Source organism: Mastigoproctus giganteus, chromosome 12, assembly GCF_048544385.1.
Source record: "Mastigoproctus giganteus isolate SK-2022 chromosome 12, ASM4854438v1, whole genome shotgun sequence".
Lineage (NCBI taxonomy): Eukaryota > Metazoa > Arthropoda > Arachnida > Uropygi > Thelyphonidae > Mastigoproctus > Mastigoproctus giganteus.
The window spans coordinates 14783961-14796804 of NC_143586.1; the positions used below are offsets into that span (position 1 = coordinate 14783961).

Below are 12844 nucleotides of genomic sequence, written 5' to 3' on the forward strand. Positions count from 1 at the left end.
ATTTTATGCTGAAGCCTTGATGACAGTCTTCAATCTTCACATTATACTCAACCAGCATTTTTATAAATTTCAAATGATATGTTCCTCCACCCGGCCTTTAACACAGCCACCAGTTCGGCCTTGTTCTTTTGGGTGATCTTTACGTGCATGTACCTGATGATCCAATAAATCCCAACGATGCTCAGTAGGGTTCAGATCAGGACTCTGGGCTGGCCAATCCAACCTTTCCACAAACCACTGTTGAAACAGAGTGGTCCTCAAACCACTCTGTTTCAACCCAAGCAGTATGGCATGGTGCATTGCCTTGCTGGCACAAGTATGGGCCTTCTCCAAAGTATTGCCATAACGTTGGAAGTGCATAATTGTCCAGGTTGTCCTGGTATTGCACAACATTCATGGTTTTGCCGATAGCAACTAATGATCCCAAGCCAAACCATAAAAGGAGCCCATACCATGACACTGCCTCCACCAAACTTCATTGTTAGGAGGATACAATCAGGAAGGAACTGTTCCCCTGGCAAATGCCAGGGGAACAGTTTCTTCCCAGAACAGCCATTAGACGTGTAGAGTGTGAACCTTGACTCGTCTTTCCATAGGACTGTTTACCACTGCTCTACAGTCCAGGATTCATGCTCCTTACACCATGTTAATCAGTGTTTAGCATTTGTTGAGGTGATAAATTCTGTTGAACTATTGAGGTAATTCTGTTGAATGTGTCATCTTGCATGCCCAGTTTTGCAATTGTCTGTTCGAATCCCAGTGTGCATATTTATAGCAGGTTCTGTGACGTGTTGCATGCATAGGACCTGTTTCCCCATCCGTGGAGGGGTGTCCAGATATTAATGGTAGGGCAGTGTAAGCCAGAATATTGCCAGTGGAACAACACTGACAGGATGCATACTGACAATCGTTGATCAGATGAAAGATTTCCAGATAGTTTAAGAGTTGGCAATTAATTGTTTTCTCCCTTACTTTGGAAAGAGTAGAAGTAATCACAATGGGACAAAAATAAAGCTGACCTGCTAGAATCCTATTTTTCTTCCAACTCATATTGATAACCTTGGTAAATACCATCAGGACCTGGAGCTTTTCTGACATCCTTTTGACAGAAGACAACCGGAGGCATTGAATGGAGTGTAGTGGGAATGGTTTGAGGTGATTTACCAAGGTCATCAATATGTGAGTTGGAAGAAAAATAGGATTCTAGCAGGTCAGCTTTATTTTTGGTTGATGTGGCAACAGAACCATCGGGTTTTGACAGAGGTGGAAACAGAGATGGGCAAAAATTGCAACTAATAGCTTTGGCAAGAGACCAGAATGCTCGGCTACCATTTGGACAAGAAGCAAGTTTTCAACTCTTAGCCTGTTCGAAATCTAGTTTGGAGTGAATAATAACTGCTTTACAAAGTATAAATAATACTTAATAATAATTTTTATTATTATGTAATGTTGCTTATAAAAACACTGGAAATATTTTATAATAAAAATTCTGAAAAATTATACGATTTCAGAGAATATAGGCTTAGTGTTTTGCATCAAAAATATTATGTTGAAAGGGGTTTGCAATAAAAAAAATGTTACGTTGAAAGGGGTTCGCGAGTTAAAAAAGGTTGGGAACCGGTGCTTTAGATGAAAGACCACAGGAGTCATTGAAGGGAGTTTACTTGGAATGGCATTGATGGAGTTTACTAGGAGGTGATTTACCGAAGTCATCAATACACGACTTAGAGGAAAAGTAGGTTGCTAGTAGGTCATCTTTATCTTTGGCTGAAGTGGCAGTAGAGATGAGTTAAAATTGTGGTCAGTAGCTTTGGCAAGAGACCAGAATGCTCAACTTCCATTTGGAAAAGAAGCTAGTTTCCTATTCTTAGTCTTATCAAGAGACTGCAAGTCTCGGAGGTAGAATTTTATTTACAGTGGTCTGTGCTTATTAACAAAAGAGGCTGTTTTTACAGGGATGGGATACACTTAAATGGATTGGGTGCAAGAATATTTTCTGATGCTATCTGAAGGCAGTGTTAGGTGGGCCAGAAAGCTGATTGCCTGGGGATGGGGCGTATATATAGACTAATAGATTAACAGCAGACAGAGGCACAAGTGAAAGTGATTCTTGCACTAGTTTCATTGGGACATACAGCAAAGCTAGATGTTGGAGATTACAAAGCCTGTTGGGAATCACCATAGATAAGCAAATATGTAGGTTGTGTTAGGATTGCTAAAAGCAAAAACAGGTGCTTTTGTACTTGCTTATATAGTAATGCTAAGGTTATACTAAGTAGGGATCTTGGAAACATGGTGCCACTCAGGCACAAGTAATATGGAATTTGAATGTGATAACACAATGTGTGCAGGAGAGACTTTTTTATTTATTTATTATACTAGGTGGCCCCAGCCAATTTTCAGCAAACCTGCTTGTACGTATTGGACAGGCAGTACAGAAGTGGGTGGAGGGGGATAATGCCCTTGGTTATGAAGTATATAGAATCTGCAGGAGTGCACCAAAATGGTATGGGTGGCCAATGCAATTTTGAGTCAGTTTGGTGTTACATAAGCACTTTGAACATTAAAATGAGAATAGGAGTGTGTTATAGGCATAATGACTGTGATGAATATAATAAACAACTGTGAAAACAAACAGTTAACCAGTAAAGTAATGGGGGATTTTAACCTTCCAGATAGTGTTCCTGGAACTTGGTCATTGCTCACACACGGTTTCTAGATTTATTGAATGACTGTTTTCTACAGCAATGTGTTATAGAGAACAAGAGAAAGCAGTATCCTTTGAGTACCCCTTGATCTGGTTACCAACAGTGACTCATCATGAATTAAGAATATAAAGGTGAATTAAGAATATAAAATATAAATATATTAAGAATATATAAAGAACATGAATTAAAGAATACAAGAATATTAAGAATATAGGTGGCAGTGATCATAATATGGGATATACTTAAAGATATGTAAAGAGTAAGCAAAAGAGATTTTGCTTTTATAAAAGTGACGTTAGTGCTCTTAGACGGTGTTTAAATTCCTTTGAATGGTACCAGCTGCAAATTCTAAATGGGAGGCATTCAGGGAAGTAATCATTGATGCTACTAAGCTTTTATACTAAATAAGATATAGTTCAGGGTTTAGTCCTAAATGGATGCCAGATGAATGGATGAGACTAGTGGTAGAGAAGAAAAGGAAGGGATCATTATAAATTAGCATGGGATGTGGACTCCTGCAGCAAGTTACAAACTAGTCTGCAACCAGGTTATTAAAGTGGGTTAAGCAAGCTAGAGCAGATTATGAGAAGTCCTAGGCTAAGTATGCAAAGAAAGTAACAAAGAATTCTTTGTTACACTTATGTTAACACTAGATGACCAACATTGGCTCACTAGATATGAAGGGCATAACTATTAATGACCCTGTTTAGGTGGCTGACAAACTAAATAATTATTTTGCATCTATATTGATTTCTGAATTTTTTTGGAATGGAAACACCAGAAGTACACCAAGTTATAACTGAGAGCTAATTGATTTTGTTATAAATGAGCAGAAAGTTGAAGTTAAATTGCCTGAAGCCAAAAGTAAATAAGACACCTAGTGCTGATGGGACTATCTAGTTAAATTAAAAGAAGCAACAGGAGAGATAAGCAAACCCTTGACTATGATTATGAGAGCATCCTTGAATCCAGGGGAGGTTCCTATGGGTTAGTGATGTTCAAATGTCTCTCTTTATTCACAAAGGGGATCAAAGGATGACATTAAATGTAGGCTTGTAGGCTCGACTTCTTTCCTAGGGAAAATAAGGAGTCTGTGATTAAAGTATTTCAAGAACAGAAATAGAATTATACTGAAGTCATGGCATGAGTTTTTTTGAGGGGTGATCCTGTCTGACCAATCAGATTGGTCAGACAGGATCACTGTGGAACACTGGTGCACCAACAAAGGAACTGGATGCAAATAATTTTGACATCATTCATATATTTAGATTTCACTGTAGCTTTTAACACTGTTTGACATACAAGACAGTTGTACAATTGGAGCAGTGTGCCATTAGGGGCAAGTTATATCTGCCACCCAACCATCCCTGGATAAAGGGATGGTTGAGTGGCAGAAGAGGGTGGTTATGAATGAGCAGTGCTCTTTTTGGACTAATATTATTAGTGGAGTTCCTCAGGCTTCAATGCTCAGGCCCCTTATTGTTTATAGTGATTATTAATGATGTTGATGAAGGCATATCAAACTTATTGTCTAAGTTTGCAGATGATACAAAGGTTAATAGGATGGTTAATGACAAGAATCAAAGCACTGCAGAAAGACTTAGCAAATTAGGCAGATGTTTAGTCTCTAGAGCAAAGTTTCCGGCATCCCCCTCCCCCCATACTTCTCCTTCAACCCATTCACGGTACTAAGTACAATAGGTTTTGATACCTTTCGTGTTTGGGGTTTTCATAAAAAAAAAAAAAAAAAAAATTGAGATTTAACATTAGTAAATTCAAGGTATTACATATGAGCAGCAGTAATCCCAGTAATATCCCAGGTAGTGCCACACCGAAGTGGTGGAGAATGAAAGAGACCTTAGGGTATTTGTGCAGTCCAATATAAAGTTCTCTGAGTATTGCAGATATGCTTCCAGAATAGCTTCTGGAGTTCTGTCAATGATATAAAGGAACTTTGCCATCCAGCAAGAAAGAGATAATTATCTCATTGTATGAAGCAGTGGTTAGGCCATGTCTTGAGTACTGCACACACAGGGCTGGAAGCTTCATTTTAAGAAATATACAGATCTCTTGAAAGAAATGCAGTGAAGGGCAACTAGATTAGTCAAGAACACAAAAGGGGTTCTCTTATTGCAAAAGTCTTCACTTCTGCAAATTGTAGCACTTTGAAACTAAAAAAAAATTAAAGCTTTAAATGGACTGAGTAAACTTAATGATGATAGTATTTTAACTCTTTCTCAAATAAGCACACAAGGACATAAATTTTTGCTGTTGCTATATATGCTTGCTTCCTTGCATCATTTGCCATTCTTAATAATAATAATTACATCATTTCCATATGCGTGAGTGGCTGAGAAATAAGAAGTGTGTGTGTGTGTGTGTGTGTGTGTGTGTGTGTGTGTGTGTGTGTGTGTGTGTGTGTGTGTGTGTGTGTGTGTGTGTGTGTGTGTGTGTGTGTGTGTGTGTGTGTGTTACATTGAAGTTGAATATTGTTAATGATTTGTGCAGTTTAATTTGTAACCTGAGATAAAACTGTCGTCGCCTCCGTAGCCAGGTGGGAAGGAGCAGCAGTGCGTAGCACACGCTTCTTGATTAGACCAGGGTTTGAGCCCGTCACCACCAAATACGGAGGATGCGGAAAGGTCAGGGAATGACCACCGCATATCCCAGAGCAATATGGCCTTAGTTGCTAATGCTCCTAAAAACCAAAATAACAACAACATAAAACTGTCTTCACGATAAGACATTTGTACTTTAGCTTCATTACACAAATGATCTCTCTTTCACACACACACACATGTGCATGCGATCTGCCATTATGCCATACAAACAGTGTGCATATATAAATATAAATATTTTGCTGGGAGATTTTATCAGAACATAGACTACTTGAATCATACTAAAGTTTCCTTATACTTTGGGACAGTCACAGGATAAGAGGATTATTATTAACTTCGTTGTTAGGTGAAGCCACGCAGAACTTTGTTAACAATGAGTTGCATGTTTTTGTGCAGCATTCAGATTCAAAGACATATCCCATTGAACTTAAAAAACCTGTATTGCTGCACCACAACTGGATGTTAATTATAATATTAAATTGAGAGCAGTAATTTAATCATTAGAGTTTTCATTTTGTTTTTAATCAAATATATACAGGAACTATAAATTTAACTTGCTGCTTTCAGCAAAATCTCAGCCGTCGGTGACTCCAGCTAATCAAAATCTACAAAACCAGCCAAAGACTCCATTATCAACTGCTAAAGGCTTGGAAGAACTGGATGTTTTGAGTCAAGCACTCATCAAACAGAGTCTTCCTACCAATTCTAGTCAGAAAGTAGACTTTCCCAAATGTATAAGGTAGATATTAAATATTTGTATCAGTTCAGAAAAATAAACTCTAGAATAAGTTTTATTAGTGTTTTGATATGCTGTTAGTATGAGTCTTATTTTTGTAGTAGAGCAGTAACTCAGCCATGTTATATATAGCTTATAATATACTTAAAAATATTTTCAAGTTATATAAAACTTACCACTGAATTGGAAAATTAAAGGGCAGCTATTTTCCTTAAAAAAGAAATTTTCATGCTCTGTTAGAAAATTTACACTATTAATTTATATCCAGTATGCCATATGTCCTTCTTAATAAATATCACTTGTATTTTTCCACAGAAAAACTGTATTTGGTATTTCATGATAATAGAAACATGTATCTCCTATGCTCAAATACTGTGACACATTTTTGCCAAAAGCCTAAGGTTTTCAAAAGCATATTTGCTTTAGTGAGCAGAAATTGATAATATTTTGTCAGATAATGCACCTTCCTAGGTCGCCTGTTTCTCAATCTTTTTAAACTACTTGCTTAATGGAGACATTACTGCTAATGGTCATATCCTACTTAAACATTTTTGTTAATGGAGATTCAATGATCTGCTTAGAATTTCACTAATATTATAAGATAAGATGTAATGGATATTACAAGCATAAATTTGGTATCAATTTTCAAATATTATTAAAGTGTATTTTATTTAACTGACATTAAGAAAGATATATTTTTAGTTTTGAGCTCCAGTGCTGGGATTTTTAGAAATACGAAAATAATTTTACACATAGAGAAACTAAGAATTTCTAAATTCACCTGGCTGTTAAGAGAAATTAAATTGCATTTCAGATCATATGCAAATAAAAAATATGTATTATTAGTATTATGAAGGGCAAATGATGCAGCAGAACAGACTTTTCCTGCATCAGCCAGATAAAATAAAAAAAGAATATTCATACTACTCCTATTCCCACAAGGTAACTGTCTGATTCCAATTTGAACTTCCAATTCCACTTAGAACTTAGCCAGACTCATTTCCTCCACTATGTTGAAAAGCAAATCATTCATCTGCTTGTAGGTGAGACTTATGAGATCCATTCTTCTGTTATTCACTGAGATTTTATATTTATAACCCCCAGGTTCTTGTCTCACATATGAGGGAGAATAGACCTTCATCATTCAGTTTTACTTAACTGATTCAATGACTTATACATCTTAATCAGATTGCCATCTTTGAAGCTTAGTTGTCAACCTTTGCAATGCACATCTTTCAAGCCAACCTTCATATGCACATCATTGTAATCATGACTAATTTGGTTGCCTATTTTTTGAACCTTTTCCAGAAGTTCTATCTTTTAAACCTGATGGTAGTGGCAGATGATCCCCACAAATAACGTTCCAGTGTTAACCATTAATCAATGATTAAAAATCTGAAATTTTTTTTCTACCTTCCTAAATATAGTCAAACATCTACAGCAGTAGTTTCTGAAGTGTTTATTTATTATTTATTTTTTTAAATTTAATTTAATTTTATTTTATTTTTTGCAGCTTTCACACAGAAACTGCTTGCGAGAACCTTCCAGATGACCAACTATTTGGCTTTTTGCTACTTATTTTTCTTCTCCCAGTATTTCAATAAACATCTGTGGTCTTACCCTAATTGTTTTGAAAAGATTTATAAACAAAGATAGGTAGTTTAAAATTTTGTGCGCTGTGAAGTACACAAAATTGAGAAGGAAAATGCATCGGATGCATATAAATTATCTGATGATACAGAAGCCTATGATAGATATAAACTAGTCTGCAATCAAGTCACAAAGGAGGTAAGGCAAGCCAAAGCAGATTACGAGAAGTCTCTGGAAAAAAGAATGCCAAGAAAAGCAGCAGACTTCTTTACTTATATTAAGTAAAAGGAATGGGTTGAATCACCTTGGTACATTTGATGATGATGGTTTAACTCTTGATGATCCTGTTCACGTTACTGACAAAGTGAACAGGTATATTGCATCTATTCATGCATGATGAGGAGTTCTTCATTGAGGGGAATTCCTGAAATTCATCAGAATCTAACAGGGAGCTCAATGATTTTTTTAACCAAGAGGAAAGTGGAAGCAGAATTGTTGAAGCTCAACATAAAAGGTGCATGGTGTGAACGAGATCTATCCAACTATATTAAGGGAGACAGCAAAGGAGGTAAGAAACCTTTGGCCATAATTATGACATCATCTTTGGAGATCAAAGTAATTAAAGACATGAGTAATTAAAGACCTGTTAGTTTAACTTCTGTTCCTGGGAAAATAATGGAAGCACTAATTAAAGAACTAATGCAGGATCATCTAGACAGGAATGCACTTGTGTTGCAGTCACAACATGGATTTGTTAGGGGTGAACTTGTCTGACAAATCTAATTGGAGATTATAATGCTGTAACAAAGGAACTGGATGCGAAAAAATTTTTCATATCATATACTTGGATTTCAGGAAAGCTTTTGAGACTATTGCAAATAAAAGACCTGTACAAATTGAACCAGTGTGGTATTAAGGACAAGTTACTGCTGTGGATAAAGAGATGGTTGGGTGGGAGAATACAAAGAGTGTAATGTTATTAGCAGACCCCTCCCCATGATTCAGTGCTGCACCCATTGTTGTTTTCTGCATTTATTTATATCATCCTGTATTTATATCATGCTGCCAACTTTTGTATTACCTGATACAAAGGTTGGCAATGTGGTTAATGAGAGTAATCAGGGTTAACTGCTGCAACAAGATTTAACAAATTTGTCCGATGGGCTGAGAAATGGCTTTTGAAGTTTAACATTGATAAATGCAAGGTACTGCATATGGGTAGCAGCAATGCCAAATTAATGTACCAACTGTGTGGTGCTACCTTCAGGTCAGTGGAAAATGAAAAAAAAAAAAAAAAAACTGAAGGTAATAAGGTGCAATCAGATATGAAATTCTCTGAACAATGCGGACATGCTGCAAGGACAGCTTGTGGAGTTTTGTTCATGATATACAGAAACTTTGCTAGCAGAGACAAGTAAGTGATTATCCATTTGTATAAGGCCACATCCTAGTACTGCATACAGGTTTAGAGGAAGTGCAATTAGTTTCATGAAGGGAATGAAAGGGTGTTCTTACCAAGACAGGCTTCAAATCTGCAAATTGCAGCAGCTTCTGACCTGACACATATGAGGTGATCTGATAGAGGTTTTTAAGGCTTTGAATGGATTGCACAAGCTCATTGGTGATGGGACTCCTCCCCTTGCTCCTCAGCTTGAATTTATCACATATGAGGATGATAAATTCAAATTGAGGAAGAATGGTTACAGACAGATGTCACTGTTTGCCTTCAGCCAGCAGGTGGTTGACTGTTGGAATAAACTTCCATCTGTTGTTCTGGAGATAGGTAGTTTGAATAAGTTGAAGGAAGAACTAGACAAATGATTGGTAGGGATAGACAAGTGTTGTGGGAATGATTTGTTTTTTTTGCTGACTGACACTTTATAACTTTATAAGTTTGCATCATATGCCACTAATAATAATAATTTGAAATAAATTTTTAAATAAACCTAAAAATGAAAGTAATATATTGTATCAATTATATACCATATTTCTTCGATTGTAAGATGCACCTTAATTTCAGAAAAAAAGCTTTGATTCTAAAAAATAAATAAATAAATAAAATAAAACACTAAAATAAATCTAACAAATATTTTTATTATAATAGAATTCAATTTACTAACAACAATAGTACAGTATTTATCAGTAGGTATGTTATTCATCACTTCCTTCTGAATCTTCTGAGCCGTCGATATCTGAATCAATATCAGAATCTACTTCATATTCAGGGTCAGATTCTTCTGAGCCACCATTATCTTCATTATTCCATAATATATCATCTGAGCCATCGCTAGCATTGGTGATGCAACATTTTTTTAAATGAGTGCTTTACTATCCTTTCTGGGATCAGCTTCCAAGCTGTTGATACCCATTCTGCCAATTTTGATGCCGGCGCTTTCTTAATTTTTCCAGAAGCTGTCAGCGGAAGATTGTCGGTCAACAGCCAGGATTCATATTCCTTTCTCAAGTAATCCTTAAATGGTTTGTTGACTGAAACATCAAGTGGCTGCAGTTGGCTAGTCATGCCACCAGGAATCACAACCAAGTCACCACGTTTTTGCACGATTTTATTTTTGACCCATTTGGACAAATGTCCACGAAATGTATCAAGTACTAGCATGCTAGGTGGGTTATGAAGACTTCCAGGATGTCTATTCCACACAACATTTAGCCAGTCTTTCATAAGCTCTGCCGACATACATCCATTTTTTTGTGCACGCTCAATAACATCTCTGGTGAAATTTTCATTCTTCGGTATGGTTTTTCTATTTAAAATTAAATATGGTGGCAACTTTCGATCATCAGCAGTGATTCATGGCATCACAGTGATACGCTGCTTTTCGTAGCCCATGCTGATTTCTTTAGCATTGACTGTGTAATTTCAAGGCATATCGAAGAAGACGGGTTTCATCAGCACTTCCAATTTGACTAAACTCAGTTTCTTTTTTTCCTTAATTTCATCACCTGTTGCTGAAAGTTAATCAGCTTTTGTTGAAAGTCTGTAGGAATTTTTTGACAGATGGATGTTAGGCACCTTAACAATAATCCACTATGATGCGTGAGTCTGTCGCACCAGCCGCAACTGCCTTTAAAAATTATTTTCTCTATTCCCAGGGACTTGGCAATTTCTCTGGCTTTCAATTGCTTGACTTGTCGAGTGATGGGTTATGTATTCATAAATACATTATTTATGAATGGAAGAGACACAGAGGCGAACGCTTCTGAGTATTTTATTTTATTTTTATCAAAAGAAGTGAGTGCAGTGAGCAGAGGGCTAAGCCCCCTAGCACACGTTAATATTAAGACATAAATATTCAACACCGAATATAGCCCAACCCGAATCGTGAAATGTTACTTGTCAATTTCTTTTGCATTTCATTCAAAAGTAAATTATAATAATCATTTAAATTAGTTACTGGTAGAATTCTACGATTTTTACTTTGAAATGAATATTTATGTTGTTCATCTTGTTTACAAATTTCCACTGTAAGTTTATATTAAGTTTTAAACTAATTTGTTGTGAAATTTCTTTTATTTTTTTAATTATTACTAGAGAGCTTCGTCCCCTGCTCGCTTTGCTCACCCACCCACCCCCACGCACACTATTCTATGTAAAATGTAGAGGTATACGGAGTAAGTCAAATCTTTCCTATGTAAAAGACACCTGTCGAAATGCGCTGGTTGATATCTAATCAGGAAATGACCTATGTAATTATTTACCTGTGCATTTGTAATGTGCAGCATTCTCAAAGTCGAATAAATATCACGATAAAACTCCAGAACAGTGTAAACTCTCCAACATGGCAGCAAGCAAAACAGTGGGAAAGCAGTGATTGACAAGTTGTGACTCCCAAATTTCGATAAACGGACAGGAATAAAGCAGTGATTGGCAGATGTCACTGCTTTCCCCACCCATCCTAGATTGATATGCCTGGGATGTTTTTCCCCACATTTACCACAGTTTTTAAATCAGGAACTCATTTTCCCATTTTAAAACAGCAGGATGGAGGGATAAACACCTTACCTAAGCTAAGCCCCCTCCCCCCCACTCCTCGACGACACAAAACAGTGAGAAAAGGGAGGTGCCTTCACCTGTCAATTATCACTTTCTTCAAAGTACCTGCTGGTGTATACTATCCTGGACTATGTAATTATTTACCTGCATTTACATAGGTCATTTAGGAAAAGGCCTTTTGCTTTGGGTTCCATTATACATGAGGAATATTGTTGCATCCAAAAGATCAGGACTAAAATATTTAACTGACATATTTACAAACTATACAAATATTTAAAATATTTACAAAATACTAAACCACAGTATTTACAAATATACAGTATTCATTAATATATAAAAAATGTTACAATGGAACATCAAATGTTAGACAGAGAATCACATGCATGAGGTTGGTGAACGTTATGGAGGCAGTTTTCAAGAATTAATTGCATTTGTAGTGACTTAATTTCCTTGACCTCTTCTCCCATTGGTTTGAATAAAAATCACTAGGAGGAAAACTTTGTTAATGTATAGATAGATATCTTTTATTTTCTAAGAATTTCAAAAAAGGATCTAATTCACTATTTGAATTTCTAAGAAAATAAGTTTTTAATTTACCTTCATAAGCTGATTCTGTTTCTTGAATTTCATCAAAATTATTAACAAGTTTTTATGAATAACACTTTTGCATTCATCTTGTTTATCAGGATTATAATAGGTTGCACAGATTTCACATTTTTTGAATTGTGTAAAACTTTTTCTTATTTTTCTTTTAGGAAATAAATCATTAACATCAAGTATACTAAATATTCTAGAAATTTTTTTCTTTCTCTCTCATCGTGTTTTTCTTGTTTTCGTTTTTCAATTTCATTCATTATAAATTTGATTAAATCTTCTCTATTTCATATCCTTGAATAACCAGGAAGTTGATTTTCATCACATTTTTTTCAATTCACTAACAGTTATTTTTCTTTGTTTTTTATGCAATATAACCTATAAATTTATGTTCTTTACAAATATATTTTAATTCATTATCAGTAAGGGTATCTAATCCACATGTTGGACAAGTTTTGCAGCTTCCGCAAACACTAAGTTTTTAATTATATTTAGCCGTTTTATTGACTTAATAGTTATATTAAATTATTTTCTATAAGTATCTTATAGACCTAGTTAAGCTCCACGGTTTGTTTTAAATTTAAAT

At 35.7% G+C, this 12844-nt stretch overlaps 1 protein-coding gene across 3 annotated transcripts in view; it reads left to right on the forward strand.

Moving 5' to 3' along the window:
• The window catches only part of LOC150076723 (ADP-ribosylation factor-binding protein GGA1-like), a 303671-nt gene that overhangs the window by 195044 nt on the left and 95783 nt on the right, over positions 1 to 12844 (forward strand). For all 3 annotated transcript variants that reach the window (XM_090385588.1, XM_090385589.1, XM_090385590.1), the window contains one exon: positions 5894 to 6065. In XM_090385588.1, coding sequence (XP_090241714.1) covers positions 5894 to 6065 — 172 coding nt within the window. The remainder of the gene's footprint in view (positions 1 to 5893; positions 6066 to 12844) is intronic.